This window comes from Salmo salar, chromosome 11 (assembly GCF_965601325.2).
Source record: "Salmo salar chromosome 11, fSalSal1, whole genome shotgun sequence".
In the NCBI taxonomy this organism is placed as follows: Eukaryota; Metazoa; Chordata; class Actinopteri; order Salmoniformes; family Salmonidae; genus Salmo; species Salmo salar.
Window position 1 is genome coordinate 67,399,678 of NC_138301.1, and position 10,518 is coordinate 67,410,195.

General features: G+C 46.3%; 1 protein-coding gene across 1 annotated transcript in view; it reads left to right on the forward strand.

Annotated features, from left to right (window-relative positions):
• The window catches only part of LOC106592162 (insulin-like growth factor 1 receptor), a 224,523-nt gene extending 217,752 nt beyond the window's left edge, over positions 1 to 6,771 (forward strand). The window contains exon 22 of the mRNA XM_082958036.1: positions 631 to 6,771. Within this exon, the coding sequence (XP_082814162.1) occupies positions 631 to 1,252 (622 nt within the window). The 3' untranslated portion in view covers positions 1,253 to 6,771. The remainder of the gene's footprint in view (positions 1 to 630) is intronic.
• Positions 6,772 to 10,518: the final 3,747 nt, after the last annotated feature.

The window sequence follows — 10,518 nt, forward strand, 5'->3', positions numbered from 1 at the left end:
TTAGCGAAATAATGCTTTTCAGCCTGTTGATTGGTGGGAATACCAGTCATGCTTATCGTAGCCTGTTCATTGGTGGAAATACCAGTCATGCTTATCGTAGTCTGTTCATTGGTGGGAATACCAGTCATGCGTATCGTAGCCTGTTCATTGGTGGGAATATCAATCATGCTTATCGTAGCCTGTTCATTGGTGGGAATACCAGTCATGCTTATCGTAGCCTGTTCATTGGTGGGAATACCAGTCATGCTTATCGTAGCCTGTTCATTGGTGGGAATACCAGTCATGCTTATCGTAGCCTGTTCATTGGTGGGAATACCAGTCATGCTTATCGTAGCCTGTTCATTGGTGGGAACACCAGTCATGCTTATCGTAGCCTGTTCATTGGTGGGAATACCAGTCATGCTTATCGTAGGGTTGAGTTGATGCGTCTGTGTTGGCAGTACAACCCTAAGATAATATCTCTCTCTCTCGCACTCTCTCTCTCTCTCTCTCGCTGTCTCTCTCTCTCGCTGTCTCACTGTGTCTCTCTCTCGCTGTCTCTCTCTCTCGCTGTCTCACTGTGTCTCTCTCTCGCTCTCTCTCTCTCCTACCAGGTTTGAGTTAATGCTCTCTCTCTCTCTCTCCTACCAGGTTTGAGTTGATGCGGATGTGTTGGCAGTACAACCCTAAGATGCGTCCGTCGTTTCTGGAGATCATTAACAGCATCAAAGAGGAGCTGGAGCCACCGTTCAGAGAGATGAGTTTCTTTTACAGCGAAGAGAACAAGCTTCCAGACACAGAGGAGTCAGACATGGAGGTAGAAAACATGAACAATGTCCCTTTAGGTCCCGCTGCCTCTTCACGCCCCCCCATCCCCTGTCCCCCCACCACCTCCGGGTCCGCCCTGCCCAACCAGCCCCCTCCTCCCCCCTCCCAACAGACACCAGCCTCCACGGCCCCCGCCGGTCCGTTAACGCTGGGCTCCACCCCACCTTCAGCCCCGTCCTCTGGGCAGGTTCAGCCCCAGGCTCCCTCGTCCCCCTGTTCCCCAGCCCTCGGGGCCGCCAGCCAGGCCTGCTGCTCCCCAGTGGCCCCTGGCCCCTCCTCGGCACAGAGCTCAGGGGCCTCAGGACAGGTGGCGTCCAACGGCCCCGAGGTGGTCGCCCAGGTCCTGCTGCGACCAGCCTTCAATGACTCACCGCCCTACGCACACATGAACGGAGTGAGGAAGAAGGAACGTGCCATGCCCCTCCCACAGTCCTCGGCCTGCTGATCCTAGTGGACCCCCCCTCTTTTCTAAAGAGTTTGATGAACTTCTCTGTAGTGGACCCCCCTCTCCATCCCTCATCTCTGATGGACTTCTCTGTGGTGGACCCCCCTCTCCATCCCTCATCTCTGATGGACTCCTCTGTAGTGGACCCCTCTCCATCCCTCATCTCTGATGGACCCCTCTGTAGTGGATCCCCCTCTCCATCCCTCATCTCTGATGGACTCCTCTGTGGTGGACCCCTCTCCATCCCTCATCTCTGATGGACTCCTCCGTGGTGGACCCCCCTCTCCATCCCTCATCTCTGATGGACTCCTCTGTAGTGGACCACTCTGTGGTGGACCCCTCTCCATCCCTCATCTCTGATGGACCCCTCTGTGGTGGACCCCTCTGTGGTGGACCCCTCTGTGGTGGACTCCTACTTTTTCATTCTGTTATTGTATTGACATTTCTATCAGCTGCCTGATATAAAGCACCTCCTGCTGGGAGGACCCTGGACCACGACCTGAACAACGGTGGTTTAAGATGTATTCCTTTTAGGCCCAGCTACCTTTATATATAAAACACAAGTCCGTTGTTCAGGAAGGTTTCTGGTTACCGTTATCAGTCAAAGGTTTGGGGACACCTACTCATTCAAGGGTTTTTCTTTAATGTTTACTATTTTCTACATTGTAGAATAATAGTGAAGACATAAACTATGGAATTACACACATGGAATCACGTAGTAACCAAAAAAGTGTTAAAAAAATCAAATATATTTGAGATTCTTCAAGGTAACCGCCCTTTTGCCTTGATGACAGCTTTGCACACTCTTGGCATTCTCTCAACCAGCTTCATGAGTTTTCCAACAGTCTTGAAGGAGTTCCCACATATGCTGAGCACTTGTTGGCTGCTTTTCCTTCACTCGGTGGTCCAACTCATCCCAAACCATCTCAATTGGGTTGAGGTTGGGTGATTGTGGAGGCCAGGTCATCTGATGCAGCACTCCATCACTCTCCTTCTTAGTAAAATAGCCCTTAAACAGCCTAGAGGTGTTTTGGGTCATTGTCCTGTTGAAAAACAAATGATAGTCCCACTAAACGCAAACCAGATGGGATGGCATATCGCTGCAGAATGCTGTGGTAGCCATGCTGGTTAAGTGTGCCTTGAATTCTAAATAAATCACAGACAGTGTCACCAGCAAAGCACCATCACACCACCTCCTCCATGCTTCACGGTGGGAACCACAAAAGAGGAGATCATCCGTTCACCTACTCTGTGTCTTACAAAGACATGGCAGTTGGAACCCAAATCTCAAATTTGGACTCATCAGACCAAAGGACAGATTTCCACCGGTCTAATGTCCATTGCTCGTGTTTCTTGGCCCAAGCAAGTCTCTTCTTCTTATTGGTGTCCTTTAGTAGTGGTTTCTTTACAGCATTCCACCCTGAAGGACTGATTCACGCAGTCTCCTCTGAACAGTTGATGTTGAGATGTGTCTGTTACTTGAACTCTGTGAAGCATTTATGTGGGCTGCAATCTGAGGCTGGTAACTCTAATGAACTTATCCTCTGCAGCAGAGGTAACTCTGGGTCTTCCTTTCCTCTGGCGGTCCTCATGAGAGCCAGATTCATCATAGCACTTGATGGTTTTTGCGACTGCACTTGAATAAACTTTCAAAGTTCTTGAAATGTTCCGTATTGACTGACCTTCATGTCTTAAAGTAATGATGGACTGTCGTTTCTCTTTGCTTATTTGAGCTGTTCTTGGCATAATGGACTTGGTCTTTTACCAAATAGGGCTATCTTCTGTATACCACCCCTACCTTATCACAACACAACTGATTGGCTCAAACGCATTAAGAAGGAAAGAAATTCCACAAAATAACTTTTTAACAAGGCAAACCTGTTAATTGAAATGCATTCCAGGTGACTACCTCATGAAGCTGGTTGAGAGAATGCAAAGCTGTCATCAAGGCAAAGGGTGGCTATTTGAAGAATCTGAAATATAAAATATATTTTGAACTGTTTCTCTTCTTTTGGTTACTACATGATTCCATATATGTTATTTCATAGTTTTGATGTCTTCACTATTATTTTACAAAGTAGAAAATAGTAAAAATAAAGAAAAACCCCTTGAATGAGTAGGTGTGTCTAAACTTTTGACTGGTGCTGAGATGGTACACTATATATATTTTTTATTAGTTTTTCTAAATATTCCCAAATGGAGACATCCTTTCAGAGTGATGGATGGTTGGTTGGCTCACTGTGTAATATTGGGGGGCATGATTATTATTGTGAGGTAAATGTTTTCTCTTCTGTCTGGAAGCAACGCCAACGGCCAAGCGCTGTCTGTCTCTGTGTCTGTGTTGTATATCAGTGGATGGACAGACATGATCCGCTCTGTTGCACTGGGACAAGATGGCCACCACTGATGATGTTTAGCTGTCTGGCGTAAACTACATGTCTTCTCCCTTTGTCTTGTCTGTGATTGAGAGGAAGCGTTCTGACATTGGTGTAAACTACATGTCGTCTCCAAGGCCTACAAGACATGACTAAATTATTTAGTATCTTAAAGGATTGTGATCAATGGGAGGTTGTTTTATCCAGTCCTTCATATCCCTTCTTAGTTCCTTCTGACCAGATGTATGGCTCCATATGCTTAGTTCCTCTGACCAGATGTATGGCTCCATATGCTTAGTTCCTCCTAATCAGATGTATGGCTCCATATGCTTAGTTCCTCTGACCAGATGTATGGCTCCATATGCTTAGTTCCTCTGACCAGATGTATGGCTCCATATGCTTAGGTCCTCCTGATCAGATGTATGGCTCCATATGCTTAGGTCCTCCTGACCAGAGAACAGATGTATGGCTCCATATGCTTAGTTCCTTCTGACCGGATGTATGGCTCCATATGCATAGTTCCTCTGACCGGATGTTTGGCTCCATATGCTTAGTTCCTCTGACCAGATGTATGGCTCCATATGCTTAGGTCCTCCTGACCAGAGAACAGATGTATGGCTCCATATGCTTAGTTCCTTCTGACCGGATGTATGGCTCCATATGCTTAGTTCCTCTGACCGGATGTATGGCTCCATATGCATAGTTCCTCTGACCGGATGTATGGCTCCATATGCTTAGTTCCTCTGACCAGATGTATGGCTCCATATGCTTAGTTCCTCTGACCGTATGTATGGCTCCATATGCTTAGTTCCTCTGACCGGATGTATGGCTCCATATGCTTAGTTCCTCTGACCGGATGTATGGCTCCATATGCTTAGTTCCTCTGACCGGATGTATGGCTCCATATGCTTAGTTCCTCTGACCGGATGTATGGCTCCATATGCTTAGTTCCTCTGACCGGATGTATGGCTCCATATGCTTAGTTCCTTCTGACCGGATGTATGGCTCCATATGCTTAGTTCCTTCTGACCGGATGTATGGCTCCATATGCTTAGTTCCTCCTGACCGGATGTATGGCTCCATATGCTTAGTTCCTCCTGACCGGATGTATGGCTCCATATGCTTAGTTCCCCTGACCGGATGTATGGCTCCATATGCTTAGTTCCTCTGACCGGATGTATGGCTCCATATGCTTAGTTCCTCTGACCGGATGTATGGCTCCATATGCTTAGTTCCTCTGACCGGATGTATGGCTCCATATGCTTAGTTCCTCCTGGCCGGATGTATGGCTCCATATGTTTAGTTCCTCTGACCAGAGAACAGATGTATGGCTCCATATGCTTAGTTCCTCTGACCGGATGTATGGCTCCATATGCTTAGTTCCTGCTGACCGGATGTATGGCTCCATATGGCTGCATCCCAAATGGCATCCTATTCCCTATGTAGTGCACTACTTTTTGACCAAATGTTTTCCAATATGTAGGGACAGACAGGAGTTGTCTCCAGTCCAGTAGTATGGAGGGAGGGAGACATTGCTGTACACAGCAGGTATATATTTACACTGTAGTCTCTGCTCTGAGATTCAGAACATTTCTCCATGGCTCTTCCAGTTGTTCACTACATGACCAACAGTATGTGGACACCTGCTCGTCAAACATCTCATTCCAAAATGATGGGCATTAATATGGAGTTGGTCCCCCCCCTTTGCTGCTATAACAGCCTCCACTCTTCTGGGAAGGCTTTCCACTAGATGTTGGTACATTGCTGCAGGGACTTTCTTCCATTCAGCTACAAGAGCATTAGTGAGATCGGGGCACTGATGTTGGGCGATTAGACCTGACTCACAGTATGCGTTCCAATTCATCCCAAAGGTGTTCGATGGGGTTGAAGTCAGGGCTCTGTGCAGGCCAGTCAAGTTCTTCCACACTGATCTCAACAAGCCATTTCTGTATGGACCTGGCTTTGTGCATGGGGGCATTGTCATGCTGAAACAGGAAAGGGCCTTCCCCAAACTGTTACCACAAAGTTGGAAGCACAGAATCATCTAGAATGTCATTGTATGCTGTAGCATTTAGATTTCTGTTCACTGGAACTAAGGGCTCTACCCGGAACCATGAAAAACAGCCCCAGACCGTTATTCCTCCTCCACCAAACTTTACAGTTGGCACTATTCATTCGAGCAGGTAGCGTTACCTGGCATCCGACAAACCCAGATTTGTCCGTCAGACTGACAGATGGTGAAGCGTGATTCATCACTCCAGAGAACGCGTTTCCACTGTTCCAGAATGCAATGGCGGCGAGCTTTACAACACTCCAACGCTTGGCATTGTGCATTGTGATCGTAGGCTTGTGTGCTGCCGCTCGGCCATGGAAACCCATTTCATGAAGCTCCCGACGAAGAGTTGTTGTGCTGACGTTGCTTCCAGAGGCAGTTTGGAACTCGGTAGTGGGTGTTTTTAAACGCGCTATGTGCTTCACACACTCGGCGGTCCCGTTCTGTGAGCTTGTGTGGCCTACCACTTCGTGGCTGAGCCGTTGTTGCTCCTAGACGTTTCCACTGCACAATAACAGCATTTACAGTTGACCGGGGCAGCTATTTGACTAACTGACTTGTTGGAAAGGTGGCATCCTATGACGGTGCCACGTTGAAAGTCACTGAGCTCTTCAGTAAAGGCCATTCTACTGCCAATGTTTGTCTATGGAGATTACATGGGTGTGTGTGTGTGGTCAATTTTATACACGTCAGCAACGGGTGTGGCTGAAATTAGCTGAATCCACTAATTTGAATGGGTGTCCACATACTTTTGTATATTTTGTGTAGTTAGACCTCAACATTTTCATACACAACCTGTTTGTGTCTTTGTGATCACTGTTTATGTTCTTCTAAGTAATTGTCTGTACAGAAGCTGCTATTTAATTCTTTATTTTCCTTGTGGTTATAATATATCAATATAAAATGAATCGTTCAGGTTGATTGTTTTACTGTCGTTCCCACTACAGTCCATTTGTTTTTCTGCTTGTTGTATTTCTCAAACAATTCATTCATACGAAACATCCTTGTTTCTCTTTAACTCATAAAGATATGCTGTTTTGCCACATATTGTCCAAAGCCTTTAACCAATACATTGTTGTTTTTGCTAGAAAGATGGCTTTTTCTTTTCGTTTCTTAGAGGTTTAGTGACGGTATTCCCAACTGTTGTCTTTCCTGAATGAAGGTCAGAGAAGGAACCCCCCCCCAGTCCTGAATGATGGAAAGAGATACTGCCATATCTACCCCCATTACTAGACCTGCTACTGCCATATCTACCCCCATTACTAGACCTGCTACTGCCATATCTACCCCCCATTACTAGACCTGCTACTGCCATATCTACCCCCCATTACTAGACCTGCTACTGCCATATCTACCCCCCCATTACTAGACCTGCTACTGCCATATCTACCCCCATTACTAGACCTGCCACTGCCATATCTTCCCCCATTACTAGATCAAATAATGAGCTGCTACTGCCATATCTACCCCCACTATTAGATCAAATAATGAGCTGCTACTGCCATATCTACCCCCCATTACTAGACCTGCTACTGCCATATCTCCCCCCATTACTAGATCAAATAATGAGCTGCTACTGCCATATCTTCCCCCCATTACTAGATCAAATAATGAGCTGCTACTGCCATATCACCCCCCATTACTAGATCAAATAATGAGCTGCTACTGCCATATCTTCCCCCCATTACTAGATCAAATAATGAGCTGCTACTGCCATATCTCCCCCCATTACTAGATCAAATAATGAGCTGCTACTGCCATATCTCCCCCCATTACTAGATCAAATAATGAGCTGCTACTGCCATATCTTTCCCCATTACTAGATCAAATAATGACCTGCTACTGCCATATCTACCCCCCATTACTAGACCTGCTACTGCCATATCTACCCCCATTACGAGACCTTCTACTGCCATATCTTCCCTCCATTACTAGATCAAATAATGAGCTACTACTGCCATATCTACCCCCATTACTAGATCAAATAATGAGCTGCTACTGCCATATCTACCCCCCATTACTAGACCTGCTACTGCCATATCTCCCCCCATTACTAGATCAAATAATGAGCTGCTACTGCCATATCTTCCCCCATTACTAGATCAAATAATGAGCTGCTACTGCCATATCTTCCCCCCATTACTAGATCCAATAATGAGCTGCTACTGCCATATCTACCCCCATTACTAGATCAAATAATGAGCTGCTACTGCCATATCTTCCCCCATTACTAGATCAAATAATGAGCTGCTACTGCCATATCTTACCCCATTACTAGATCAAATAATGAGCTGCTACTGCCATATCTACCCCCATTACTAGATCAAATAATGACCTGCTACTGCCATATCTACCCCCCATTACTAGACCTGCTACTGCCATATCTTCCCCCCATTACTCGACCTGCTACTGCCATATCTTCCCCCATTACTAGACCTGCTACTGCCATATCTACCCCATTACAAGATCAACTAATGAGCTGCTACTGCCATATCTACCCCCATTACTAGATCAAATAATGAGCTGCTACTGCCATATCTACCCCCATTACTAGATCAAATAATGAGCTGCTACTGCCATATCTACCCTCCATTACTAGACCTGCTACTGCCATATCTACCCCCCATTACTAGACCTGCTACTGCCATATCTTCCCCCCATTACTAGACCTGCTACTGCCATATCTTCCCCCCATTACTAGATCAAATAATGACCTGCTACTGCCATATCTTCCCCCATTACTAGACCTGCTACTGCCATATCTACCCCCATTACTAGACCTGCTACTGCCATATCTTCCCCCATTACTAGACCTGCTACTGCCATATCTTCCGCCCATTACTAGATCAAATAATGACCTGCTACTGCCATATCTACCCCCCATTACTAGACCTGCTACTGCCATATCTACCCCCCATTACTAGACCTGCTACTGCCATATCTTCCCCCATTACTAGATCAAATAATGAGCTGCTACTGCCATATCTCCCCCCCCCCCATTACTAGACCTGCTACTGCCATATCTTCCCCCATTACTAGATCAAATAATGACCTGCTACTGCCATATCTTCCCCCATTACTAGACCTGCTACTGCCATATCTACCCCCATTACTAGACCTGCTACTGCCATATCTTCCCCCATTACTAGACCTGCTACTGCCATATCTTCCCCCCATTACTAGCTCAAATAATGAGCAGCTACTGCCATATCTACCCCCATTACTAGATCAAATAATGAGCTGCTACTGCCATATCTACCCCCATTACTAGATCAAATAATGAGCTGCTACTGCCATATCTACCCCCCATTACTAGATCAAATAATGAGCTGCTACTGCCATATCTACCCCCCATTACTAGATCAAATAATGAGCTGCTACTGCCATACCCCCCCATTACTAGATCAAATAATGAGCTGCAACTGCCATATTTTCCCACATTACTAGATCCAATAATGAGCTGCTACTGCCATATCTACCCCCCATTACTAGATCAAACAATGATCTGCTACTGCCATATCTTCCCCCATTACTAGATCAAATAATGACCTGCTACTGCCATAACTACCCCCATTACTAGACCAACTACTGCCATATCTACCCCATTACTAGACCTGCTACTGCCATATCTTCCCCCCATTACTAGACCTGCTACTGCCATATCTACCCCCCATTACTAGACCTGCTACTGCCATATCTTCCCCCCATTACTAGATCAAATAATGACCTGCTACTGCCATATCTACCCCCCATTACTAGACCTGCTACTGCCATATCTACCCCCCATTACTAGACCTGCTACTGCCATATCTACCCCCCATTACTAGACCTGCTACTGCCATATCTTCCCCCCATTACTAGATCAAATAATGACCTGCTACTGCCATATCTACCCCATTACTAGACCTGCTACTGCCATATCTTCCCCCCATTACTAGACCTGCTACTGCCATATCTACCCCCATTACTAGACCTGCTACTGCCATATCTACCCCATTACTAGACCGGCTACTGCCATATCTTCCCCCCATTACTAGACCTGCTACTGCCATATCTACCCCCCATTACTAGACCTGCTACTGCCATATCTACCCCCATTACGAGACCTGCTACTGCCATATCTTCCACCCATTACTAGATCAAATAATGAGCTGCTACTGCCATATCTACCCCCCATTACTAGATCAAATAATGAGCTGCTACTGCCATATCTCCCCCCATTACTAGATCAAATAATGAGCTGCTACTGCCATATCTTCCCCCATTACTAGATCAAATAATGACCTGCTACTGCCATAACTACCCCCATTACTAGACCAACTACTGCCATATCTACCCCATTACTAGACCTGCTACTGCCATATCTTCCCCCCATTACTAGACCTGCTACTGCCATATCTACCCCCCATTACTAGACCTGCTACTGCCATATCTTCCCCCCATTACTAGATCAAATAATGACCTGCTACTGCCATATCTACCCCCCATTACTAGACCTGCTACTGCCATATCTACCCCCCATTACTAGACCTGCTACTGCCATATCTACCCCCCATTACTAGACCTGCTACTGCCATATCTTCCCCCCATTACTAGATCAAATAATGACCTGCTACTGCCATATCTACCCCATTACTAGACCTGCTACTGCCATATCTTCCCCCCATTACTAGACCTGCTACTGCCATATCTACCCCCATTACTAGACCTGCTACTGCCATATCTACCCCATTACTAGACCGGCTACTGCCATATCTTCCCCCCATTACTAGACCTGCTACTGCCATATCTACCCCCCATTACTAGACCTGCTACTGCCATATCTACCCCCATTACGA